Source organism: Acanthopagrus latus, chromosome 12 (genome assembly GCF_904848185.1).
Source record: "Acanthopagrus latus isolate v.2019 chromosome 12, fAcaLat1.1, whole genome shotgun sequence".
Taxonomy (NCBI): Eukaryota; Metazoa; Chordata; class Actinopteri; order Spariformes; family Sparidae; genus Acanthopagrus; species Acanthopagrus latus.
In genome coordinates, this window is record NC_051050.1 from 13964884 (window position 1) to 13991449 (window position 26566).

The 26566-nt window shown below is 43.5% G+C and overlaps 3 protein-coding genes and 1 long non-coding RNA gene across 11 annotated transcripts; 1 reads left to right on the forward strand and 3 right to left on the reverse strand.

Annotated features, from left to right (window-relative positions):
• Positions 1-62: 62 nt before the first annotated feature.
• On the reverse strand, positions 63-4685 carry tmem119b (transmembrane protein 119b). Of its 4 annotated transcripts, XM_037116447.1 has the most exons (3): positions 2667-3170; positions 1776-1834; positions 63-1362 (listed from the first exon to the last, which is right to left on the reverse strand). In XM_037116447.1, exon 3 carries the CDS (start codon positions 1344-1346, stop codon positions 501-503), a length of 846 nt encoding a protein of 281 aa, XP_036972342.1. In that variant the 5' UTR covers positions 1347-1362; positions 1776-1834; positions 2667-3170; the 3' UTR covers positions 63-500. The 4 variants fall into 4 exon arrangements, with proteins under 4 accessions (XP_036972342.1, XP_036972340.1, XP_036972341.1 ...); XM_037116445.1 differs by lacking the exons at positions 1776-1834; positions 2667-3170 and adding an exon at positions 3280-4685; XM_037116446.1 differs by lacking the exon at positions 1776-1834.
• Positions 4686-4841: 156 nt separating this feature from the next.
• LOC119029558 (P-selectin glycoprotein ligand 1-like) lies at positions 4842-9311 on the reverse strand. 3 transcript variants are annotated; one of them, XM_037116443.1, is made up of 4 exons: positions 9091-9311; positions 8809-8904; positions 8497-8573; positions 4842-7565 (listed from the first exon to the last, which is right to left on the reverse strand). In XM_037116443.1, exon 4 carries the CDS (start codon positions 7545-7547, stop codon positions 6198-6200), a length of 1350 nt encoding a protein of 449 aa, XP_036972338.1. In that variant the 5' UTR covers positions 7548-7565; positions 8497-8573; positions 8809-8904; positions 9091-9311; the 3' UTR covers positions 4842-6197. The 3 variants fall into 3 exon arrangements, with proteins under 3 accessions (XP_036972338.1, XP_036972337.1, XP_036972336.1); XM_037116442.1 differs by having other exon boundaries at positions 8809-8964; XM_037116441.1 differs by having other exon boundaries at positions 8497-8576; positions 8809-9311.
• Positions 9312-10515: 1204 nt separating this feature from the next.
• coro1cb (coronin, actin binding protein, 1Cb) lies at positions 10516-24636 on the reverse strand. Of its 3 annotated transcripts, none has more exons than XM_037117162.1 (11): positions 22618-24636; positions 15340-15539; positions 14429-14551; positions 14034-14163; positions 13646-13827; positions 13406-13525; positions 12867-12971; positions 12631-12776; positions 12237-12294; positions 11883-12131; positions 10516-11504 (listed from the first exon to the last, which is right to left on the reverse strand). In XM_037117162.1, the coding sequence occupies exons 1-11, from the start codon at positions 24605-24607 to the stop codon at positions 11385-11387; spliced, it is 3423 nt and encodes a 1140-aa protein (XP_036973057.1). In that variant the 5' UTR covers positions 24608-24636; the 3' UTR covers positions 10516-11384. The 3 variants fall into 3 exon arrangements, with proteins under 3 accessions (XP_036973057.1, XP_036973059.1, XP_036973058.1); XM_037117164.1 differs by lacking the exon at positions 22618-24636 and adding an exon at positions 20059-20121 and having other exon boundaries at positions 11385-11504; XM_037117163.1 differs by lacking the exon at positions 22618-24636 and adding an exon at positions 19805-20116 and having other exon boundaries at positions 11385-11504.
• Positions 15561-21971, forward strand: LOC119029931. Its single transcript, XR_005078135.1, has 2 exons — positions 15561-19253; positions 21481-21971. It is a non-coding gene; the product is annotated as an uncharacterized LOC119029931 (long non-coding RNA).
• Positions 24637-26566: the final 1930 nt, after the last annotated feature.

Consider the following 26566-nt stretch of genomic DNA (forward strand, 5'->3'; position numbering starts at 1 on the left):
ATGTTTTCAGTCAATACTAATAATTGTGTGGTGCATGAAGGCATACCACCACAATGCTGAAATTGTATTTTATAATTACTATTCTTTCTTATTGATGTATTTGGAAAACAACATATAAATCAATACCCACAACCCTTAAACATACACTCACATGTACACACACATCCAGGACGAGGGATAGAAGTTGATCACGTGTGTCTGATTCCTTTAGTATCAGACAAACACTAGGCAAGCTGTCCTTAAACAACACACAAATCGGCCCATGGAAAGAAACGTGTTTTGTACCATATGCTAATGATGTTAGACATGCTTACATTATATATCCAGTCAGAGCAAAGCAACGGGCTGCTGCATGTGTTTTCCCTGCAGTAAATACAAACAATATATTGCAAAACACGTCTTTTCTGTATTTCCCATGGAGACATTCTTTGAAAAGGGTTCAATGACTGGCCACTCCTGGATTCCTGAATGATCGATTCAGGTCACAGTGTTCAGAATGGTTAGAAAGCTGTTTTCTCTCCTGCAATCAGGTGAAGAGTGGCAGAGTCATTGTGAATGTGCAGCGAGGAGGGCCGGAGACTCTTGCCGGTCTGAGGCTCAGACGGTGACTCATCTTCCTCTGGATGAGGCTGCTCTGGAGGGTTCAGCTCAGGGCCGCCTCCCTCTGCTGGTGCCTCACTGTCAGGACTCTCACTCAGCTCCTTTTCCTCGGGGAGACTTGGTAGCTGCTGGTCAAGGATGCTGCCATCTGGTTTGGAGCTGTCCTCAGGACTTTGTTCTGCTACTTTCTGACCGGTGCTGCCTCCCTCTGCAGATTTGTTTGGTGTGCGCAGGCTCTTGGCAGCCCTCATGATGTCAGCCTGGAGCTGCTTGTGAGAGTCCACTGCCTCATTTTGCTGCTCAGGTGCAGGTTTTTCTGGCACTTCATTAAAAGGTTTAGCACCTCCTGTTTTGTCCCTGCGGTCCACATACATTTTGGAGGGGAATGATGAAGGGTAGTAGGCATTGACTTTGCGCCTGCGGCTCATGAAAATTGCTCCACAGATGATCAGCAGGACAAGAAGAATGAAAGAGCCGGCCACCAGTATAAGGAGCATGTTCTCCTCCAGAAAGTTCACGACCCGACTCAGAAAGTCAGTTTCCACCTCTGTGGGGCTGACAGGTGTGGTTTGGTGTCCTGGGGAAAAGTTGATGCTGGTCAGAATGGGAGTGAGGTTGAAGATGTTGTCTTCCCCATCTGCGCTTCCCTCTAGAGGACTGGAACTGTTCAAAGGTAGAGGTGTAGCCGGGCGGCTGATGCAAAACACAACGCACAGACCAATCAGATGAAGGGCCGTCGGGAGCATCGTTTCCCCTCAGGATCTGTAAACAACAGTAAATGTCAGTGACTGTAATGTCAGTGCCATATGTGGAGACAGTTTGGGCCTCTCGCATTGCCATTACACTTGAGCCACAGAGCTGAACATCTGTTTTTCTCGTGATCTTTGAAATACTCAGGTGGTTGTTTTCCACAGTTCACAAGAACATCCTCGAAGGATGAGAAGATATTCTGTCCTCTAAGGATCGTGGATGAAACATCAGTTTTATGCATATCTAATATATATTGGAGGCATTTGGACATGAGACTCTTGGTGGATCAGCAGGTAGAAGGTGTTGTTGAAGGGCCCTCAGCAGTTAAGCTTGGTAACTCCAATGTAATGCTAATACATAGTGAGCCCAGCGCACAGTTATGACAAGAGCATTTGGTGAAATCATCCAGGTAAACTGCATCATACCTTACTTATTTCTGCAGCACATAAACTGAGTTTCTTGTAATTTGTGCAATGAGCAGTTCCTAGAAATGTAGAAAATGAAAGACAGTGTGTAAAAGTGTATAAATCATCCATATGAATAGTACTTAAAGTATCTTTGTGTATGTACATACTATATATTAAGGGGCGACTGACTACCACTTTCCACTGTTCTGTGAATGCGTATTTACATTATAAAATAAGTCCCCATCTACTTCAGCTGCTTCGTGTGTTCTAGAAATGTTTTTGTGGATTTCAAAACCTCTGCTGACTTTCCATTGGCCTGAGGGAAAGTAGATTAGGTCAGAATTTTCATTTTTTTGCTGAACTTATGCTTAAAATTATCTAATAGTGAACATACTTCAAGTTATTTTATTACCTTATTCCCTATCAAAGGAACAAGTAACAGTTCATTCTAAATACAGATGCCTGTATGCACATAGTGCAGTCTGTGGGTTGGCCCAGTTATCGGATACGACATGCAGCAATTTTCTATCAAAATAGAATCTGATTGTCAATAAAACAAACTGCTTCAAAAATGTGCTACTGTGGCTCAGATGCTGCAATCTGCAAGTAATCAAATAAACAAAGTGGAGTAAAGAAAAAATGTAGCAGAGTGGAATTAATGTAGCAGAAAATGGGAAAATGGGTACTCAAGAATAGTACTCGAATGAATGTACTTGGTTACATATACTACAGGTTCACTTGATCACCAAATACTTAATGAGCCATTCATCTTTGCTCATTCACCACAAAGTTAAATAGTCTGAACTTTTTACTCACTCAAATACAACGAGTGTGCTGAACACTCACGCTGTACAGTGGCAGGAAGTGAAGAGTTAAATATGTCGAGTGAAGGCATATTTTCCCTCTTACCCCGTGTGATGCTGAGTGGCAGCAGAACTCTCAGTCGCAGACGTCGCTGAGGAAGGCCAAATAAAACCAATACCACAAGAGGTCATGGGGGAAAATATGTTTTTCCCTCCAATTTGGGTGAAGAGACCCTTTAAATGCCGCTCTCCTTTGCTCCACTTATTCATTTGGATCACAGTCAGCTTTCCACTCGGTCAGTCTGTGTGTCAACTGGCTGCAGCTCCCACACTTGTATCCTTACTCTGCTCCATCTGCGTGCAAGCTGGGCCACATGCAACTCTGCTCTCATCTGCAATACGGGGGTGGGAGGTTTTTTTTTCTTTTCTTTTCTTTTTCCAGACCAAATATACCCGGCCACACATGTCTGTGCAACCAGACACACAAGGCAGACACATGCATGTGCACACACAGTGAATGAAACTTTCTTAATTGTAATGCTCTTACATCCTGAGACTGGATGCTGCCCTGAAGGCATCATGATGCTGTCACACCACTCACCTCACATTGTCATGTGAGCTCACATGTCAAGAAAGAGTGTTGAAAGTTCAAAGAAAACATACATTTTGAGCAAAAAAAAAAAAAAAAAAAACGCAAAAAGGACAAATGTTTCGCTCACCATCCACAGTGGCAGGAGAAAGGTCTGCGCTGGAATCCCCTCTGATGGAGGATGAGTGCGACCGGCCTGGAAAAAGTGAAGAGAGAGGGAGAGAGAGCGAGCACAGCAGAGAGTGGCGAACGCTCTGTGAGCCACGCCACTTCTGCCGTTTCAGATTTCAGGCTGAAGGTTTGTCTGGATGGTGCAAAAAAAAAAAAAGAAAAAAAAGATGTCGTTAACCATGAGGACAAATCCCTCCTTCTGCCTTCTCCACAGTTCACCTCCCCCTTCAGTTTCCCTCAAGAGTGTCTGGGCTCTGCAGCCTGCACACAGATTGTTCTTGTTAGGTAGGAGTTTATAATGTGGTGTGGGGGTAGGGACCTCTCCCCAATCTCCTGCAGTCTGCTGTGTGGCTGACTGGCAGTGCGAGGGCCAGACGAGCACTGGCAGGATGATTAAAAGAATCCTCGATGACTATAAAGCCACCCTAAACATCACCCTTAGCATCATAGGTGCTCTTTTAAAATATATCCTTGTGACTGACAGCCTGACCCCTTCCTGTAACCTCAGCCGCTCTGACACTGATGACAAACAGCAGGCCTGACAGAGTCACAGACTGACCGGCTAATGCAGGAAGAGGTTAATGTTTCCTGTGTGGACGAAACACCCCCCACAACAGCTCGGACAGTCAAAGTGTGTGTGTGTGTGTGTGTGACCACTTTAGGGACAGTGTGTGACTGCGTATGAAGTGATCATGTGCGTGCGTGAGTGAATGCATTTTTGGCAAGTGCTTGTGATCAGTGGAGACGAGTCTAGCTTTATATGGTCATCAGGAGCAGGAGATGAGGTCCTGCATCCTCCAGGTTTACATTCTCAGTCTCAGCTCTGTTGATAGTCACCGCCGGCGTCTGTTTCAGCTGAAAAAAAGAAAAAGAAAAAGAAAAAAAAAAGCACAGCTCCACGGCACTAATATGCATTCAGGGCTCTGTTTTCTTTTTCTCAGGAAGGGAAGTGAATATGAAATCCAGTCCAGGGTAGAAGAAAAGCCTTTCATAAAGCCTTTCATAAATAAGGGAACAGTCTTAGTCCAGAGAGCAATGACTGTTAACCATTTAGAGGCACAGAACAAAAACTCCCTTTACACAAATTAGTCAGAACATGCTCTCATTTTGAATCAACAGAGTCAACAGATATCTGGTTGAAGAAAAAAAAACAAAAACAAACCTTAGTAGCGCCTTGTTTTATGGGTCTGTACAATCTTATGATTTCCTGTCAATTTCCACTAATAGTGCAGAACTAAATATCAATTTCATCGTGATATGTTATTGATCTGCTGGCATCAAAACAGATACTGTCAGATTCCCCTATAAATGTAACGTGCTAGAGTCACTTCCTCTACGCATTTTAACTTTGTGGAACAGTTCTGCTTTCTGGCAGTTCAGCATGTTGCCAGTTTGTGGCTACCTAACAGTGGAATGATGGTACTTGTAAACAAGTTGTAGTCAGTGTGTGTGATAAAAAGGCAAGCTAAGACTTTTTTTGTACGTGGTTTCATTTATCGTGGCAAATACATTCACAATTCCTGTTTTTAGGGGATCGTTTACTTCTTAAGTTGAATATGTCAGTAATGTCAGCCAGGTAATTCCTCTATAAAGATAGCAACATGAAAATATACCAGCAGTTACTGACACAGACATTTAGCCCAGAACACATTACACATTAAAAACAGTTCATACAAAGTCCCTGATTTAAAACTCATGACTCACACACAGGCTCTTGAAATAAACAACTTCTTAAATGCTTTTTTAGTTGTCACAGACGTCGTGATGTATCATAGATCATCGTCTTGCAATATATAAATTATCATGGTACAGTTGTAGTTATGCTCAATGTATGGTGAAAAATGTAACTCTAGTTATGTGTTAAAAGGTACTTTTTCTAAGAAAAGTCAACATTTTTGGAACCATAACTCATCAAATAGTAAAGCTAGGCTAAACTGAACTTTTTTCCAGTAACTACTAAACAACAACAGACCTGTAAAATAAAGCATTGCCAACCTGTTAAACAAGACGTTAGTTTAATAAATTAAGCTCAACACAGAAAGCGTCTATATAAACGCCAATATAGACAGCCACATAAAGTTTACCATGTATCAAATCACAGCGTTTATACAATGAGCCTCACTGCCACCAGAACACCAGCAGTAAACTGAACAGTGCCTGTGACGAACAGTAATCCTTTGACAAAAAAAAGACTTCCTGTCTCCTGTTGCTAAGTGAAACACCATCAGGGCTCAGCTCAGGATGTTTTCAAAAAAAAAGACACCTTTGATCACTCGCCCCATCCTGGCTTAACGTCCCCAGGGGAGGGCAAGCGCAATATTATGCAAAAAGTCTCGACTCTCGACGAAAAACACACATTTGATGACCTCCCCAAATGCCAGATACATTTAATAGCACATAAACATGCTGCAGAAACTGTTGATGTGTAGGTTTGTGGTTTCTGTCTCTTCCTCCACAGGATTAGGGTGTGCAGCGAAGCCAAACCACTGACATCAAAGGGGAAGTACAAGTTTATTCAAACAGCAACTGTTTCCACATTGTCGACATCCAGAGGTGGGACCAAGTCATTGTTTTATTAGTCACGAGTCAAGAAAGGCAAGTCCCAAGTCCTAAACACTGAGCTTCAAGTGCTAAACAAGTCATTATTTCCTCTTCACCAAATGTAATGCCATTTTAGCGAGGCCATGTTACAGTGAAGTCACGGCTCAAGTCACTGAAGTCTTTTTTGATTTTGTCAAGTTGAGTCTAAAGTCATGACATAAAACTGACTTGAGTCCAAGTGCTGTGACTCTGATCTACACCTCTGCTGACATCAGACAGATCAGTCCCATCTGAGGTCTGACGAAAGCATGAACGAGACAATAACAATGTTTCTATCTAAACATAACGGTCATTTTCAGGTAGGAAGCTGCTGAGAGTGAGGTTATCCCCTCCATCCTCATCACTGTCTCCACCATGGTGCATCACCAGGATTCCGTTGGGCACTGGATTGCGTCGCCTCATGTAACTGTAATCACTTTCAGGCAGCAGGGCCGAGATGCACATCATCTCAGTGGCCTGCTGAGGTTTCTTGACCCTGTACTTCCTCGACGACAGCTTGGTGCAGAGGACGATGGTAGTCACCATGAAGATGGTGGCCAACACAGCCAGGCAGGCGATGGCGATGAGGGATTGGGTCACCAAAGCCCGGGTTGAGCAGGGTTGGACGTCAGTGCGCGGCGGGCTCTTTGAGGTTTCACGGGGCACTGGTGGAGTTGATTTTGTCGTTGGTATCGGTAACCTCTTGGGCACATGATGGATGAAGACTCCCGCGGTACTATTGGACACTGCTTCAGTGGTGCTGTTGGCAGAATCAGTTGTGAACGAAATCGTGGAAGACTCAGCAGTAGAACTAGTTGAGGCCAAGACAGTGGAAGCCTCGGTGGTCGAGCTCTCCCCTACCGCGCCAGACGTGGAGATTCTCGTCATAGAAGCAGGCTGGGGCGTCGATGAAAGCTCAGCTCTGGTGGTGGATGTCTCACTTTTTGAGCTAGAAGAATATGTGGTGTCGGACACAGTTGCTGCCTCAGAGGTAGGGTTCGCTGTCATTCTGGATGTAGAAGCTGAGGGACTTCTGAGGTTCTGGATGAAGGTAGAAGTCGACACAGAATCAGCAGGAGAGGTGGTGGAAGATAAACTGGATGCAACTTCGGGCTCACTGGCGGAGGTAGGCTGCGGCGAAGACACAGAATCTGTAGCTGGAGGTGCCGCAGATGGGGTCACGTCAATCAAAGTGGCGGGTGTATGCTGATGTAACCGATCCTTTGTAGGTTTTACTGTTTCTGGGATTGTTGTGTCAGAGGAACGCTGTGCTTCACCTGCAGCCGTGGACGCTGCTGCTGAGGTATGAAGCTGCTGTGAAGCTGAGTTGCTTGCTGTTGTGGCAGCCAAAGTTGTCGTCATGCCATTTGGGCTGTCGTTCCTGTGAGTGACGAACACCTCTTCTCTTTCTGCTGCGGGTGTAGCTGTGGTCTCTGCTGCGGCAGAACCAGCCTCTGCAGGTTTGTCTGTTTTATGCCAGGCTGTAGTTTCAGTATGAACCACATCTTCACCGATCAGCCGCTCGGCAGTTGAGGCTGAGGGAATGCTGCTGGTCGCTGGACTGGAAACGCTCATGGACTCAGTAGAAAACAAAGCAGATATTCCCCACAGCAGCGCCAGGTACATCTTCATGCTGAGCAGCAACATTGTTACTTCAAAAAAGACCTGAAATGACAGAAAGGAATCAAATTAACAGGCTGAAATGCAAACATATTAAAGGGCCTCTAATGAAATTCTGTGTTGTGCTGAAAGCCAGTTAGTTAATGTGTAGCAACTTAAAGACATATTATACTCCTGTTCATGTTCATAATTAGATTTTGGGTTAACAAAGGCGTTATTCTCAAAAACACATCCTGTCTCTTTAAGACCTCCCCTCATGAATACCCAGTCTGCTCTGATTGGTCAGCTCACACATGCCTGAGCCAGAACCACTGACAACAACAGAGCGTAGTCGGGACTACTGATGAGACGTTTTTCTGTTGGAGAGATGAGCTTCTGCAAATTTGGACTTTTTTTGGCCCTTTTTTAATCTTTATCTTTCTTGCGCAACATGCACAAAAACATATGTAACAAAAAATAGGTGTCCTTTAAACACATCAGCGACAGGCTTGAAAAGGCAACCGGGACACATGGGGAAGGTCCCATTTTTCATGCTACCAACAGGTGTCAGGTGTAAAGCCTCTTTAAACAGTTACTGTTGTTATAAGGCATCACAAACGTCAGTGTGTCATGTGTCGGCCAGTGCCATCTTTATGATGAAACGGTTATGCATGTGTCGCCACACCCATTGCCACATTTTCACAAGGGGGAAAAAAAACAGAACTACTGCATTTTGGAGTAAATCTGAAACTTCCAACTGAAACTGAAGTCTATTCAAGCAGAATCAACATTTAATGGAGACTTTTCTGTATGAGAGAAAGCTGCAGCAAAGGATTCAGCGTCAGGCAGGAAGTAAACCCTTCGTTTTGAGAAAAATCCTGATAGTAAACATTTTAAGAGAGCAGAAAGTAAACTTTACCCAACACCAGGAAACAGTAGAGCCCCAAAAGTTAAAAAAGATTCGCTGTGTCCTCAGTGACACCTGTCAGCGTCTTACCTTGCTTGATGGATGTGAGGATAAAAGTAGAGTTCAGCTCATCTCAGCCTCTGGGAGAACATCCACTGACTGTAGCACTGCTTGGTGGAGAAACAGGAAATGTTCACAACTTTGAAAAGAACAAAAAAAAAAACCCAAAAGCACTATCTAACATTTTAAGATAAGTCAGATACAGACACTTCCCTTAGAAACCCGGAGCTTTAGTTTGCATCAATGAGGAAGTCAAATTTCATTGGCAGTTTCAAGTTATTTGGCTCAGTTACCATAATTTGAGATCTTAGATGGATTCATTTGGCAGGAGATGTGTCTTACCTCGCAGTCTGAAAGCTGAGGGGAGCTCAGGTGTTGCTGTGCGGAGCATGTTTGCTCTGCATGTCCTGGTGTTAAAGTAGCAGGAAGTGCTCAGTTCTGTAAACAGATGCTCCTCGCATGTCAGCCTCGGATCACACTTCTGTCTAAGATTTGAAGCTGTGTGTCATGCGGGTAAAAAAAGCAGTTGCTCAGGAACTTTAAGGCGCTGTTAGCTGACCACAGTGACAGAAGATAAGATAGACGAGCACGCAGAGGCAAAACTCAGCTGAAAAAAAAACCAACCTTGGAGTCGATCAGAAAATCAGAGGAGTTAAAGGATTTGGAGTGCAGCAGTTTGGTGTCTGATTTGGTGTCCTGGTGGTGTTAAAGATGTTAAGCCTCGGACAGACACTCTGTACCCTGTGGGGAAACAGACGTGTGCTTCAAGTGTGGAAATCCTATCTGTCATTTCCTGTAAGACTGAGTCATACTGAGATGTTCTCAGAACAAAACTTGAGGTTTAGTAAAAAAAAAAAAAAAAAAAAAAAAATGACACAAAGATAGACTTCCATTTGTTTTGTTTAGTGTTTTGAACGTTGCCACGCAGTGACAGAATCACACACATTACAGAATGTCTCCAGACTGATGTAAGATGAAAAAAATAGACACATATATTTATTTGGCAATATTTACCCAGAACATTCTCTGAAATTACTCTGACACAGGCCATACTCAATTCTATTAATATTTTCTGATCTGATGATGCCATGACTAAAATACTAATTTGGGCCGTAACTGCTGATGAAGTCACAAAGGTTGTGTTCTCACTGTTTTTTCTAGGAATATGGGGACCTGTAGTTAAGTGTTATCATTTAAAATGAAACACAGTAGGTGTTACTAAGGAAAAAACAGTGCCTGTACTCTGAGACATTTCTTTTTGAGTTCAGACTTAACAGAGAAAAACACAAGTACCTAAATAACATAATCCATTATTATTATTAGTAGTAGTATTAGTATTGCTATCTAAGATTAAACCAGTGCTATATAAATTGAGCTGTTACACAGAAGTAAAAATCAGTCCTCAGGCTCTCTGATGATGTCCTTTTGATGACCTCATGACTGCGGCTTTGGCTCCACCATCAGGCAAGAAAAGACGTGACAGCCAATTGAAGACATTCTCCAGCTTGGGTGGTGGTTGGAACTGAGGTTGAGTTAGAACACAAATTATTATTTTAATTCAGTATTTGATATGATGTATTCGTTTAAGTCATCTCGGAAGCAAATATTCCCCTAAAATGTAGCGGTTCAGGTACTTGTCTTTGGGATTTGGTCTTGTCAAGCTAAGTACCCATCATTTTGCTTTTTATCATTTCATTTTTTACAGACCAACAAATTCATTAATAAAATAGATTAATCAAATATGAGGCAGCCTTAAATCTTTAGACTAAGTGCTATCAGTACAATCACTACTTACTGTCACCTTTACCTGTAATCATCATATATTGTTTGTTAAATATTAATCTACAAAGTAAATAACAACTACAACCTTCTAAATACCTCCTTATGAATGTAACATTTAAAAAAGATACATTTCTGCTGATCAGAGTTTATAAATCTAGTACAACTTCCAGCAGATTCTGTAGCATCAAAGTTTCACTTCACTATCTCTAGACTCCTGATCAGATAGCGATTACTAGAAGCTCAAAGAATATAAAGAAAGAAAAAACGTTTTTCATGTGTAAAATCTTTATTATGTGCACAGAACTGTTTGTCAGGGGTTCAGTGAAACACAAGCTGGGTGAGTGGTCCCTTCCCAACACCAAATACGCACTGGAGAGGGCGACTGTAGATTGACCCTTAACAGTGACGAGAGGCACCACTACATTTGCACAACATTTACACCAGAGAGATGCAACCCCCCCTCCTCCCTCCCCAATAAAACCCAATGTCGAATTTTCAAGCCCAGAAGAAACAGGAACAGAAGCGAAGAATCCAGGAAATTCTTCCACATTCATAAATCTGATGGTTTATCAATGAGCAAACTGCTGGGAGGGAAAAACAGCTATTGTTTAAAAAAAACAAAACAAAAAAACTCCAGCTCGACTAAATAAATCTACCAGGTTGTGTCTGGAATGTACGACAGGAGAGAAAAATAAAAATGTAAAAGCAGTGCATGAAAACCGCACACGATTCGTATTTGGCAACACAAAAGAGTAACAATGGAAATACTGATGCTACATACAGTTTTTTGAGTAGTAAGTACAAACTTCACATGAGAATGTTTTACCACAAATTTGAAAACGATAAAAAACAACAAAAAAAAGACTTAAGACTTTTTTTCCTTCAACAAAAATGTCTTTTTCTTCAAATGTGTACATGAGCTGCTGCGAGAGTTTTTCCTTTTTCTCTGTGTGTCGGGGCGTAGAGTGAAACTTGATGAGGAAAAAAATAAAGTTCGTCTTGGAATGTCGGCCCGGTGTCGTCGCAGGGACGACGCCAAGCTCAATGAAGCCGAATCAAGTGAGAATTTTGGCTGACCCCCCTCCATTTTGGTTCCTTCCAAAATGATGAACGATCCTGGGAAGGAGCCGGTGTCTTCACATGGCCACCTTGGCGACCTGCTCTTCCAGTCTGGCGATTCGACGGTCTTGGAGGATGACGCGGTCCCTGAGTGACTTGAACTCTCGAAGTACCTCTTCCAGTTTGTCTTCCATTTTCTGGTCAAAGAATGGAAACAAGGTTAGCTCGACCTCTCATTTGACTCTTCTGGCTGATAAATGCTGCATCTCATCTACTTTAAAATAACATTTTCCCGTCAAAATGAGCAAAGATTTTACAAGAAATGAAAGTCTCCAGCAGTCAACATTTTCCCTGGCTGGTCCACTGAAGTGTGACCCAAATACCAAAGTATGTGCTGATCCATAACTTTGGAGGATTGTTCCAACCATAGTAATTACTGTGAATCCAAATGTCAGCAGAAAAATGCTGTGCAGCAGGAAACAGTCATACTAATCTGCAAGAAGAACCTAGTTAAAGAAAGAAAAATAGAAAATACAGTTGAAGGAAAGCGTGCAAATAACATGATTGACACTCACTACAGAGGGCTGTGGAGCTGAAACATGCTTCGGGACAGTCGGGATGTTTTCTGCTTTTGTGGCCGGCTTGGTCTCCAGGACGTTCTTCGTCTTGACCACTTTCAGATCGCGGTTCTTCGTGGACACGTAGCCGTCTTTGAGCGAGATCAGGATTGGCCCGCCGTTCTTCCCGGCGAACCACTCCTCTGCCTCCAGGGCGGGATCGGGGCCGGCCGTGTCGGGATACAGGTCGTCCTGGAACAGATCCGACTGGACGGGTGGAGGGGACACAGGAAACGTCATGAGGAGAGGGAGGACGGTGCAAAATGCTGAAGGGACGAATATACTCATTACTTGAAACAGACACAGACTTACCTTACGGGGGACTGTCATGATGATTGGCTCACATTTTCTCTCGTGTAGCTTGTAAAACCTTCAGAGAAGATTCAAATAATATGATTAATATCAAAACTATGAGTACGAACTACTCAAGAAACTTTTCTACTACACTATTTATCTTATTATAATGTGAAAGTTTATTGTTATAACAAATCGATTCACATAACTTTTTTACGCTTCATGTTTTCTGATGTTTCATAAAACCAGCAATTAACTGTATCAGAAGATTCACCGATTTTGCTGACAAATTATGTAATAATATATATATTTTTTTAAATGTACTTTACTTGACATTCGCTGCACAATCCACAGAAGGACAAACTGAACATCAGTAATAAACCAACAATCTAAGACATAACTGCTGAAGTACCTTGCGATTTCACATTTGTTGACATCCAGGCCTCTTTTGGGCATGTATCCCATGCCTCTCTGGGGCTCCTTGGTGGAGAAGGTGTTGAGGTAGTGAACAAACGGCGCCTCATCGGTGATCTCAAAGTACCGAATGCTGCTGTCACCCTGAGGACACATGGTCGTGGCTCAGAGTCAGTTTGTGGATCAAATTATTAGAAGACAAAACCTTTAAAAACTCTCTGCAGGGGTGCTCACCTTTCCACACAGGTAAACCACGCTTGTGTCGGGGTCATAGAAGGGCAGCAGGACTCCGTTACTGGAGTCCATCTCTTGAACACATATCGGCTCATCCATGTTATCCTGGAGACACAAAATGTGATGACTGTAGAGAAGCTAAAGTGTGGAGCAACTGCACATGATTTCAGTCCAACAATCTGCTCCTGTGCTCCTCTCCTATAGCCAATATTGAACAATAACAAGTCATACTCTGCCAATACTTAGGACTGGAAAAGTAAGATCATGGTGTTGATGTTACCCTTTGACTTTAACCACAAACTGCCCCCAGCTGGAGCTGAGGTGCAACAGCCTCAGTGAGCAGAGACAGGAGACAAATTTGTTTTTTGTGGGAAAAATAGAAGGAAAAAAAAGCACATTCAGCAAGCATGTGAGAAACTGATGGAAACCAGTGACGATATCTGGACTTCAATCAAAGCAATGTTCTACAGCTGTGTCATGGAGATGGCAGTGTTTATGTGCTGTGTCAGGATTAAGTGAGATCCACTCTGGTGACGTACGGTTTTCCACAGGGCTAGCTGGCGCTCGCTCATGCGGCTAAATCCAGTAGTGAATATGTTTCCGTCTGCTAAAAAGATGGCTCTCATTGGTCGAGCTCCCTCGTGAGCTTTGTCCTTCTCCTGAAAACAGAAACAACACTTGTCAGACTGGGCGGCCATGTTTGTAGGCTCATTCTGGGAAAGATTACTCCACACGCGGAGCATCCAGGCTCCAAATCCCTGTGCAGCGCTTCGACTTACCGCGATGACCTTCTTTTTACGGGGGTCGATGACGCGGACCTTCTTGTCCTTGCAGGCGGTGCAGAGCAGGCTGCCGTTGCGGCTCCAGCTGACACTAAAGATAACATCAGGGTGCATGTCCTCCAGGTTGATCATGGCCTCTCCCGTGCCCACGTTCCAAATGACAATCTGGTTGTCACACCCTAAAATGGACACATGCAGCGCAGCCTGAATACACTCACCTCTGTGTCCAAGTTTATTTTAAGCACTTCATGTCAGACAAAACAACGGTGCGCGAGGCGATCCCTGAGATAACCGGTCCGATTTGGAGTTCAGCTGTGCACAGTCGACTAACAGCAAAGACAGTTTCAGTGCATGAGACGTTCTGCAGGCCTCCGTTCGAGCTTACCTGCGCTGAGGAGAACGTTGCGAGCGGTGGGATGCCAGGACACGATGCCGACCCTCTTAGAGTGGCCCTCTAGCACGACCACGGGCTCTGAAAGGGGATTCTCCAGTCCGTTCTCAGGGATCTGCCAAACCTGAACCAGGGAATACAAATTTACACATCAGCCGAAGAAAATCAGGAGGAACAGAAAGAAAATAATAATTGAAATCCTTTTACAGATAGAGCTGCGAAGAAGTCAACTGAAATCAGAACTATTTTGATATTGAATTTAGCATTTCAAATATTTGCTGGTTCCAGCTTCTTTAAAGTAAGAATCTGCTGCTTTTCTTTAAATGTAGAGTTAGTGAAAAATAATAACAACCTCAAAGCTCTTTGTCGGAGATTAACCATGTCCTTACCATGACTGTGCAGTCCTCGGAGCCACTAGCGATGACGTGGTCATTATGAGGACACCAGTCGATGTCCAACACCGGGCCCGTGTGACCACATACTGTAGGGTAGACCTTGTCTATACGGCCAGTCTGCGAGACAGGAGACAACTGCTGTTACAAAAGAGTGACAGAGTGAGAGCTGCAGAGGAGCAACAGCGCTCTGGAAGCTGATATCTGTCCGAGAGATATGAAAATGACCAGTTCGACTATCTTGTGGTCCCTAGATGTGGCTCCTTTGCGTGAATACACTTAGTGACTCATCATGCGGCGACGTCCCCACACGTGTCCTCATCCTGGCCTAAGAAACAAGCAATCAAGATCCAGAGCTTGAATAATGTATGTTATGACCTTTTTTGTTTTTACTGTCATGGACGTCCATCTGTGATTTCTACAGTAATAAATCAATGAGCCTAGGGACTGATGACAATGGCACAGCAGCACCCATCCCCTCTGCGAGTATCATGTGTTCAATGAGGCAACTGTAACAGGATACGCACTGGATGCCTTTACTATCTGGCCGATTTAAACATTGATTATCTCTGGGTTGTACTATAGATATGAGCCTCGGGGGACCTGCAGGGCAGGGTCACAGGGTTCATCCTGAAGGTCTGCTGACAGAGAACAAGCCTATAGGATTGATTAACAACGTGTTCCCAATACTATAACATCATACGGTGTACTATTACAGACAACCCTTGTATCTCCCTCTGTGTCAGTGCCACACAGCCATCTATTCCGAACTGATAGCTAAAGATCCAGTGTGCTGGATTTAAACATTTCTGACTTCACACCAAAACAAATAACATACCACTGCTTGTAATCGCGCTAACAGGACATAAAGCATGTCTCTCAAAAAGGCGTGCCGGAGAGCCTCTCACCTTTTGTAGGGGAAGGACGAGAAAGGCTCCTCCCCCGCTGGCGTCGATGATGATGGCAACGAATTTGGGGTTGACGGCGCAGAAGGAGCTGTCCCATGTGACCCTGGACACGCGGATGTCATCGTAGCACTGGTCGTTCCTCACGGCCTGGCCAAAGACATGGCGGAACTTGCTCTGTCGCACAACTCGCCGCAGCATGTCTGCAGAGAGAAACGGTTCAGAATCAGTGAGTGTTTTGTGGCCGGTGGCAGAGTGTGGCGTTAGTTTGCATGGCAGTATTGTATGGATACGTAGATGCCAAGTAGCAATCTTTTTTTAATATAAATTGTCATTAATATTGCAAATTCAAAACACGATTCACTTATTAGTATCAGAATTATAAATCAATTGGTTTTTCAGTCCTCTAGACAGTGCTGAGGTTTTATTTGGGTAAGGTCAGCAGAGGTCACGATCAGCAGGACCGATACATTTTTATAACACGTCTGATCTGTCTGCTTGGCAATCCCATTTAGTAGCAATAAAAAATGTAGGGGCCTCTGGTTATTCCCAATAATAGTGTTTTGCCCGGAAATGTGCCTCATCAAAAAAAATTCTAACATAAATTCAAATGTCTAAACACTGCACAAACTGATGTTCTACAATCTGAAAATGAGCCAACCCTCTCTGCCAAAATTTAGCATCCTGACACACCTTGGGGGTTGGTTTGGTTTTCAGCCAGTGAAGTCTGTCTGATCTGACGTTATGCTTATCAACTGTGACTGAGTTTGTCTCTGGTGCACTCCTCCAGGCAGACATTTGAGGTGAACTGTATGTGAGAGACACAGTCTTCATCCAGCTGTGTTTACCTCCTTATCTCAGTGTAAATTTCCAGCCTGATTAGAAGGCAGGAAAAATTAAAGCAGCTTTAAAGCGATGTCAGTCTCAAATTTCACCGGATAACAAATTACATAACATTGTATATTAGCATATTATGAGGAAAATGTATAAATTGCAAGGACTAGCCCTGGTTGAACGTTTGATTTAAGTCAGGAAATTTTGGGTTTTGAACCACAGCATGCAACACTGGGCGATACACTATCCGGCTGATTCCTACTGTGATTATTTTGACGGACATTGTGATTGTGATGACACGAGTTTAGGGGGAACGGTAATTTTGGGATTTCATTTTCATGTTCACTTGAAAAATGACAATGATGTTATTTGCTGGGGTCTTTGCCCAACTAGTATGTTCCCTTATGTCTGGAGAATATGATCTGTATGCATCTCTGTAGCACCACAAACCTTCATTTATAATTTCATTCATTTATTGACCTTTTATTGAAAAAAAAAAATCTGCTCTTGTGATTTGATTAGATTTATCTCAGCCATGTGGTAGATGTCTTAATGCCAGCCAACAAGCTGTATGAATAGAATTACAATACTTCATCTCTTGAAGTGTATTTTAATAAACCATTTAAATCCATGTACTGTTTATCCTATTTTACAGTGTATGGATGTCATTCAACCTGGGCAGTGAGCTCACATGTTCCATTTACTGTAGCTAGATGACGGCCAACATTTAAAGTTTTAGGAATCATTAATATTTCATGCTACCTTGTGAAGCTGAATGAGCTCCACTTCCGCAGCTTGCTGCAAAACACAAATCTGCAGCAAGCAGTTTCTATTATAGAGCGTAATCATGGTCAGGCAACTTTTCTTGGTATTGTTATATGTAACTAACAGAAAAAAGAACAGAGTTTAACAAGTAAGAAGTCAGAATTGGCATTAAACTACATTTTTCTTGAAAAGTACAAGAAGGTTTTATTGAGATGGATGCATCATTTATGAAGAATGGCTGCGGTGCGTTTTATGTTTTACCACATCATCTCCTGCGAGCGCACCTCAGAGCTGCTGCTCCACGATTCCGAAAATGATCTCGATTTCTGATCCACATTTAATGATCCCGTTTTGGCTCAGTGCACCCCCGAGCATGTTCACCTCTTCCCGTTTATTCCGACTCTCATTTCTGCTTCCAGCCTCTGGAAAGGCCGATTGGAAACAAGCAAATTGTGTCTCTGTTGGCTTTTTGACAACTTCGGAAACGGTCAGACCTGATCTGCAGCCAAAACAAGAAAACCAAACACAATGGGAATTCTCCTACACCTTGACATGTCTTTGCCTTGCCAATTGTAGTGAAAAAGACCTGTTTTTGATACCTGAGGGAGATTTTCCGTTGGTTTAGTGACAGGCTTTCCTGTGTAATTATGTGGATATATAGAGTCTGAGCACAGTAATTAAGCTGCCAGTCTGAAGTGGCATACTGAGCTGTTAGGCATGCTGCAGGATTTTTCTATAGTTACCCACCTGCCTCTCCACATCTAGTCGTGGCTTTTTAAAAAATGGAAACAGATGAATCGCAGCCTTTTCGATCTAATAAAACACATGGATTTTCCCAAAATCATCCCGAGTTTTTAAAAGGACTCAACAGAACTTGTAAACGTGCCTTAAGATTTGATCGCTGATATAACGCTGTGTTCTTAAAATTGCTTAGATGATCAATTGTGACGTGTTAACAATCAGATGTTGCTGAGCATTATGTGAGAGGATTTGCATCAGAGCCAAAGTAAGACATTTTTTAAAAAACACAGATGCTGATAATCGGAAAACGCTGAATATCGGCCCTGATAATTGACAAGGGCTGATAATCAATTCACCCCTAATGAAAATGGGCACTTATCGTATAACTTAAAGGACGTAACTTCAAACTTTGAACTGTTCATACAGTCCAATGTAAGGGCATCATTTTGCATTAACAGAAAGACACATTGTAATAGCTTAGTTTCTCACCCAAAGACAAAATGCATACCTGTAATGTACCTCGTCTTAAATAGCACTTCCATCTCTACTATTATTATCATCTCAGACTGAGATGTGAGAGAAAGTCTCTACGGTGGATTACAAGAATCTGACCCTCTTGATGAATCAAATCCTCGCTCTGGGCACAGTTCATTCACAGCACACAGAGACATAAAGCAGTGATCGTGTGGCTGCAGGGCTGAATGATGCCCGGGCAGCACAGGGTTACACTTCACGGCTGACCAGAACAACGCGTTCCCTCAGCCAATATTAGCTCTCCATTCAAGAAGCAGCCCTCCTCATCGCAAATATGCATCTGACAAAATGAGCTGCTTCAGCCCCCCTGCAGCCTTCAGTTGGTGCCATACATTACAACATGCTCTGTGCCCACATCACACACATTGCTGAGCACCATGGTGGCGGCCAGGGCCTTGTTTCAGCAGTCACGGGCTACTGCTATGATATTATTGTCCAGGAGTGCCGGTTGGAGGAGAATATCATGGCCCCTCTGGTATTTAATGATAATACAGTCTGTGCTCCCTTTCTGTTATTTCTGTGGATCTCTGGACAATGCAACGAAATGGGTGCAACCAAGTATGCAATCACTCGCGCTTCAACTTCAATCTTTGTTTTTTTTTTGTTTAAAATATAACACCAGCGTGATTTATAGTTGAAGCTTAAAGCCATTTCACAGGCGTGTAGTGTGACGGAGGGTGCAAACAGCTGCACCATGCTAACGTTAAACAATGGTAGATGGCTAGCGTTAGCCGATGTTATCACAAAGCTCGGTGTCGTCCCCTCCTCCCCATTAAAACGAGTGGCCGTTAACTGAAACGTCAAACCGATAATGACCGTACAGCTGTGATTTTGAACAAAAATGTTATAACGCTGCAGGGGGGTAAAAGGTTTAACGCTAGCTAGAAACAAGTTAGCAACGCTCGCTAGCGTGGAACAAGGGGGTGAGGAGCGTATGCAGATTTGTATTTTGGTGAGCACGCCCCAGATGTGAGCCGCGCTCGAAAACGCCCCAAAACATGTGCTTTGGCATAATGTTTAGAGCCATGGTAAAACGACGTATGGTGAGTAAAATTAAGGTTTAACGATAAAAGGTGGCGACGATGATAGCTGATCGTGTTATGCCGCACTGCTTCGGCGGCAGCTCGGCAGCTGTGCCGGGGCTGGTCCCGTCTCAACAGCCGCTCACGCGGCGAAACGTTACACCGCTAGCAAGGAGGAGGCAGCCCGGGGGGAGTGTTCTTTCACATTTTCCTTTAAAATACAACACAAGTAGACGTACGGCTTGTGTGTTCTCTCCATAAAAAGCAGTAAAGTCAGAGTGGAATGTGTCATTTTTCCATAACTGCTCCACTAGCCCGCCTCTGTTGTTTTGTACCCCAACTGTTCATCAGTTAAGCTAGCGACCTAGCCTAGCCGCTAGCTGTTAGCTGCGGTGGACCGCCGCCAGCTGACGCAAGTGCAGATATTTCCACCCAAGGTTTCAGGCTGCTCCCATTCTCAAACCCATCCAGCGAGCTACATGGATGCTGCACAGCCCCGAGCGACGAATCACATGCATAATGCACAATGCAAAAAAGAAAAAAAAAGAAGAAGACTTTTCAGGCTTTCTTACCTCCTAAATCTATGCAAGATTTTCGTAAGCACGGGGGTAATCAATCACAACACATGAATCTGGTAGTTTAGGCGCGCCCTTATCCTGCAGGACGTTGCTCTAGTATCCCTTGTCTCCACAAAAAAGAAGCTCAGCCGCTACGCTCTTATTCCCCCTGCTGATTGCAAAATATGTGGCCGGCAGGCAGTGTTTTAAATCTGGTGGTATTTCAGGATGCCAGATGACAAACAGAGCATCCCCTGTCCGCTTCTCACCTGCGGAAGACTAGCAATCGTCTACCCTCATCGTTATTAAATTCAATAGGGTACGTTTGACGACCGGCCACAGCACATGCGCAGACGAGAAGTCAGATTTCATTTGGGCTGTGAATGGGGATGGGGGGGCTGCAGGAGAACTGGGTGTCTCGCTGCATCCTCTCCGTGTCATTTGGAGTAGACGTACTGTAGCAATGTGTTTTTGTTCAGCTGTGCAAAAATGTGGATTTTCAGAAAGAATTTCTTCTTTTGTGCCACAGGCCCTCCTCCCCTCCCCCCTCTGTCCCATCCCATCCCAGCCCACCCTGGCCTGGGCAGCCCAAACAGAATAAAGACACCCCCCCCCCCATAGTCTGTGATTCAGCCATACATCACAAGCCTTCAGGGAAATCAGCTATTAACCGTTCTGTCAGAACATACATGAGCCCCTAAATCTGGCAACTGGAATTCATTATACATTATATTATATATTATAGATATTATATTATATATACATCATTATATTATTTCCCCCATTGTAAGCTGATGCCTAAGATGCATCCGTGGATATTAAAGGTCATATTTTTAATGTTGTTTTTGACCCAGCTAATGCCATTTGATTATCTAGTCCCCATTTACAGACTGCACAAAAACTAGTTAGTATAATATAATAATATAATCATAATAACTTTATTTGTATAGCCTTTTTTTTGGTAAAACAGTTTTTTTAGTTAAAACAGTATAAAGTTCTTCACATAAATAATAAAGTGCACAAGTCAAACCCCCTTACATACGTACATACATACCCACATACATTCAACACCCACATACATTCAACACACACGATACAAACTCAGATTCAACCCAAGATGGGAAGGATCTGATGGACTGGGCAAGGCTTTTCCAAAGTGTTGGTGCTGCCACTGCAAAAGCACTGACACCTCTAGATAAAAAAAAGAAGAAATAATGAATAAATAAATAAATAAATGAGCAGGGAATGGATAAAAGGACCTGGACAATATCTGTGAAAGTTATTGTGAAAGTTCACTTTATCTTGACCTTGGTATTAGTGGTTCTACAAAAGAATCCCAAGCTGAGATCCACTTGCTAAAATAACTCTTCCTCTGGGCTTTCAACCGTATCACCTGGTCCACATCAAGATCAGCTTTCATAAATAGTTAATAAGTTGAAACTGGTGAGAAGTCTGAAAATCGCTATGGGTGAGATCAACAGCGTCAGTGGAATCGATTTCTGTGACATCTGAGGAAGACTGAGTGAAACGGTGGACCTTGAATTGACATTACTTTTTTTCACATTATGGGGACAGTTGATTGGTGACTGTGTGAGTTGGTCTGCATTGAGATTATATAACAGTTTTGAGTTACTGGGTGGTTACTGTGTAACACTAACTAATCTCAAATGTGTTTGCTTCTTCTTTCGAAGGGCTTTGATCTTAAATCCCAATAAGCATCAGCAGAGGGTGAGGAAACACCGTGGACAGCTTCCAAAACTGCCAAGGGGATTAATAAGGCAGACAGACACATTAATACTGTCATTTACATCTAGGAGTAAATGTGTGTGTGGGAGCAGGTTAACATAGGGACAGCATTCAAACTGCACACACACAGCCGGACAGCCCAGATTGCGCCCTCACTGGTGAGAGTATTAACTCGGTCTTCAAATGAAATAAATGACAGGAAGACGTTCTTTGTCCTCAGTCATGTCAGTCATACTGAATCACAGTTCGGCCCTGTTGGGGAAACCTTGCTTTGCTTTATATTGAATTAGCCATCTCAATCATTCAGGGAAAACAAGACTCTTGATTGAATTTATCTAAAATGTTGTATATTACATCACAAGACTGCTGTTGTTACCTTACTGGAAGAGCGTGAATGCATCAGCTGCTTTCAATAAAACACAGGTTTTAAGAAGAATATCTACTGCAGTTGCTTTTTACACATCTGTCCGCGACTGAGAAACATTAGCAGTCATGCAGAGGTGTGTTTCTGGCCACCTGGTGAATGTTCACACTTCTTCTAATTCCACTGTGTTCAGAAGCTTGTTGCTGACTGTTGGTGTTGTTCGGTTCTGGTTGGTTTATCACAGCTTTTTTCTTTTTTTGCTTTGACCTGAGAGCTGAACCAACATGGTATCCTTGCTTGCTGTAAAACCAAAACAATGAGCTGAAAGAGGCTATAAGCTACATAGAGATGATGGGAACTACACTGTTGGCTAAGATTTCTCTATGGATTTGTCACAACAAGTGAATAGCCTTCATATTACACATAATCAACTGATCCAGTGTTAACATAAAATATTTAACATTTTAATCATAGGAGCTTAAAATAAGATTTTTGTGCTTGTTATTGCAATCAGATTCCAGTCAAACGTGAAGTAAACCCCGAATCCTTCAAATAAAGTTCTACCATGACATTTTTTTTTAATTGAAGAGTTTTCATGTGATATTCAGTTTGGAAAGTACCCGCTCATCTGAATAACACATGTTCTTTGTTGTGTATGAATGCTTTGGGTCATTAAAACAGATTGAACTGATGTCTCAGACATGAACAAAGTCCTTACCTTTCTTCGGAGGTGTTTGAGGTTGTGGTGGTCTCTCTCTGGATTTCTTTGGGACGTCAAAGGCAGTCTTCATTTGGGATACTTTCACACTTGGACTCTGCTCCGCCACCCGAACTTGAGCTTTGGCCCCTTCAGGTTTGACCCGGCCTTGATGTCGCTGCAGTTGATTTGTCTCTCTGATAATTTCCGCCACTGGTTTGTACGAATCCACCTCACCGCCACTCCCTGCGTCCCTGTCACCACTGTAGTCAGTCATGTCTTTACGCGTGTCTTCGTAGACACCATGGTTGTTGTCGCTCACCTGTGCGCAGAGTCTTTCAGATACCGCAGGGTAGATTTCTCTGTTCCTTGAACAAGCAGGTGTTTGTCTTTGGATTACAGTGTCTGGTGGGACCTCGGGTATGTCTAGAGCCTCCGCGGATGCAAGATTATTTTGGGGCCTTTTTGGCACATGTGTAGGTGAGCTTTTAAATCTGTTTCGTCTCTCCAGGAACACCCTTCTCTCCAACATGTCAAAGTTTTGCAGGTCCTCCTCTGGGGACAGATTTGCCATACGCACGCAGTAGTCGAAGTCAATCATATCTCCATACCGATCATCCATGTGTCCGAGCGAAAGGTGTTCCCAAGGGCTGAGGTCTACCGACAGCGGCCGTCTGTTGGTCGGCGCTGTGTAGGTGCCCCTCTCGTCCCACAGCACGCACATGTCCTGATTGAGTGGAATGTGGGACGGGGGGTCTTTGTTAAAATGAAAAGTGTGTCTTCTCTTGACCCTCTCCTCAGAACGCAGGTGATCTTTCCCTCGCCTTTGCACGTCAGTAGACATCAATTGCGCAGTTTTGAGCTTTATAAATGGGTTTTTAGGTTTTTTGGCCACAGGTGGAGGTGGACCTTTAGCTTTGGGTTTTTCTTTTGGCATGGTCTCACCATCTTTCACATCACTTGAGGCGTGGGTGGTGTCTTGCACCGGCTCTGAATTGACCACACTTGAACCCGTTTCTGTTTCCGTTGATGTGTTTCTCTTGGGCAACCAATGAGTTACAGGTGGCGGGGTGACAACAGCAGAGAAACACACAATCTCGCTCTCCCTCTTTAAGCTTGCAATCTGTTTCTTTTCATCAGTGCTTTCATTCCCTCCCAGAGAAGGACAAGGGATCAGGTCACATTGTTCCAATGAAATTGAGGGGTCGTCTTGCAGAGGTTGTGTTTCAGGGCTAGGAGGCTTTGGGCGTTGAGAGCTGGCGGTGTTGCAGAGCACTTGGCTGTCCTCTTTCTTGTTATAGGAGCGAGGAGTACCTGCTTTAGCCCTCTTAGATACAGCACCAGCAAACCTGCTCTGATGGGGCTGATTGGCCCCCACTTGTGTTTTCGCTGCAATAGATCCTGAATTGTGGCTTTCCTTATCTTGTTTTTCTGATTCTTTTAAGGAAGGATCTACCTCTTCCCAACCCCTGTTATGAATGTTAGCTGAAACTTGCCTCTTGCTGTGTTCATTCACGTTCAGCTCCCTCTCGGCTTCTCCCCTGCCAGTTGTCTCAGTGTGGGCAGCTCTAACATGACTGACTCCTTTTAGCCGACACCTGCTGCCTGTCACTTCAGGCAAATGTTGACCCATTTCCCTCTCAAAACAGGCGTTGGTTGAACTCTTTGCATGTGCTTCCACACAGTCGGTCGTGTCTGAATTTCTTCTGCTTGTCTTGTCGGTGCCCTTTTCTTGAGGGGAATACCGAGAAGTTTGCGGACGGTTGTCGCCCCTGTAGCCACCAGAGGCGTCCACCTCAGCTCTTCTTTTAATGGATGATTGAGGATTCTCTCTTTTTATCCTGTCGTCAAAAGCGGTGCTGTTTTCCCCATCAGGTGGCATCCAAGTCTCATCCCCCTCAAGTAACACAAAGTCTTCCTCATTAGTAGGATCGCATGAGACTGTCTCAGACTCGAGATCAGACTGTCTTCGACCAATTTCTGGTTTCTTCCCATTTCCCTGCTCCTCCATAGCTGTAGTCCCAGTACAGACCACAGCCTTACTCTCAGAGCCTCGCTTTCTGTTTGAAGTTTGTCTCGCCTCCTTAGGTCTCAGGACAGTTTTTGCCTCCTCTACAGTTGGAGCCACACTCCGGTTCTCCCTGTCTCCACCCACCCGCTCTCCCTTGCTGTTCAGAGAGTGCTCCTGCTGACCTAGAGGTCTGATTGGTTGCCCACTTTGGGGGTCTGTACTTGCAGGATTGACTGTGAGCTCCCCCGCTGGCCTAGTGGCCTGTCCATTGACACTGATCCCACTAATCCGACCAGTGTCCTGAGGGGTCGCAAAACTGTCATCTTGTTCTTCTGTCTCTGCTGTTTGCCCAGACAAATCTGAATTATCAAGTGACTCCTCATCCTTTTCCGACAGCTTTTCCAGCTTCTGGCCCATGGCTGTGGCTCTGTCTTAGCATTAGGAAGAGAAAGAGATAAATGTCAAGACCAGCAGCAGATTTATAAGTAAGTCACGATGGCGTAACGATGATGGCCTGCCTCCCCATCGCAATGATATGAAATCACACAACAGGCATTGATGTCTATTTTTAACAATCTTGAATCTTTCTCTATTTTTGTATATTCTTCTATACTTACTGCTCTCACTTGCCCCCCCAAAGGTCTCTCTATCTATCTTTCCCTATTCTGTCAGAAAGGAATGCAGTGGTGGCTATAATTAAAGTTGGTCCGACTGCTGCCAGTGAGTCAGGAGGCCAAAAAGGAAACAAGACAAGTGAGATAAGAGGTCAGACATCAGGTGCCAAGGTCAACTAATACCCTCAGAGGAAATGTGATCTCATAAATGCAACTAAATAATAATTTGAAATCATTTTAATACTCTCTGAAACCACTTGAATACGTCTTGAATTACATCAAAGGCTTGTTTTTGTGTTGTTTGCAAATCAAACTAATTTTGTAAAAATGTCCCTTCAGAGCCAGCACAGTGTGAGACATCATGCACCATCAATTACTGGTTTGGAGACAAGGCGCGTTTGTGCCGTGTGTGCCTCCCCACTAACAATCTGAGTGTTTATGGTTGTTTTGGTAACAAGGTCTATAGAAAGGTCGCCCGGAGTACGTGATTCAAGTCACAAGTGCTTTGACTTCTGATCTGAATTGTTTGGCTGGGGCCTGATGAGAGAGTGAACCGCCGACTTGATGGATGGTGGAAGAGGGATTATTGCAAAGGGTTAGCAGACTTTAAAGTGGCATGTGGGGTATTTTTAACTCACAAACAAAATAACTATAAGTGTAAGAGTATTGTTACACCTGGTAGGTCGTGCGGGGGGGATTCACTTCAGTACACTTTGATGGATTGGTCAAAATGCTAACGTTCTCTGATTTTGTCGGCTGAAAGGTGAGTGAGGAAAGAGAGGTGCCTGAACCTCTCCACCCCGCATCTCCAATCATGCGCTCCACTGCTTTAGCTATTTCAAGCCTGAGAGGCGTTGAGTGACACTTCATTTCTTTCAAGCGCCTCTATTTAACCAACATGCTTGTCCACATAATGTAAATTAAACTATTCCCCTTGAAGCTTGAACTTCTCTGCATCAGTGTTTTCCCAACAAGGGGTACTTAATATCCATTACAGTTTGAACATAAAGATATATCCACATATTGAGCCAGCTGCAACATTAACAGCTGAAATAGCTAAAAGTAGCCTAACAGACAAACAGTTTAGATAGCTAAATTTAGCTGAAATAGTTAAAAGGTATTCATAAACAGTTAAAAATTGCTAACTTAAAGTAATGGATGAAAAAATAACTAAAAGTGAAGGATGGAATAATTAGCTAATAGTTATGGTTGAGATAGTTAGCTAATGTAATGGATGAATAGTTTCAATAGTTAGCTAATGTAAAGGATGGTCATTTGAGTTGAATCTGTAGAAGTTACAAGTCCTGAGAGGAGGTTCAATGGGCTGAAAACCCTTTAAAATCTC

What these genes read in the sequence shown, in the direction of transcription:
- tmem119b (XM_037116445.1), bottom strand. Translation starts at nt 1,346, where the DNA reads ATGCTCCCGACGGCCCTTCATCTGATTGGTCTGTGCGTTGTGTTTTGC.
- LOC119029558 (XM_037116443.1), bottom strand. Translation starts at nt 7,547, where the DNA reads ATGTTGCTGCTCAGCATGAAGATGTACCTGGCGCTGCTGTGGGGAATA.
- coro1cb (XM_037117162.1), bottom strand. Translation starts at nt 24,607, where the DNA reads ATGGAGGAGCAGGGAAATGGGAAGAAACCAGAAATTGGTCGAAGACAG. An exon ending in GTAAAAAGAAGGTCATCGCG is followed by an intron (nt 13,526 to 13,645) that starts GTAAGTCGAAGC and finishes TTCTGTTTTCAG; the next exon opens with GAGAAGGACAAAGCTCACGA. An exon ending in CAGCTCCACAGCCCTCTGTA is followed by an intron (nt 11,505 to 11,882) that starts GTGAGTGTCAAT and finishes TTCTTTGACCAG; the next exon opens with AAAATGGAAGACAAACTGGA.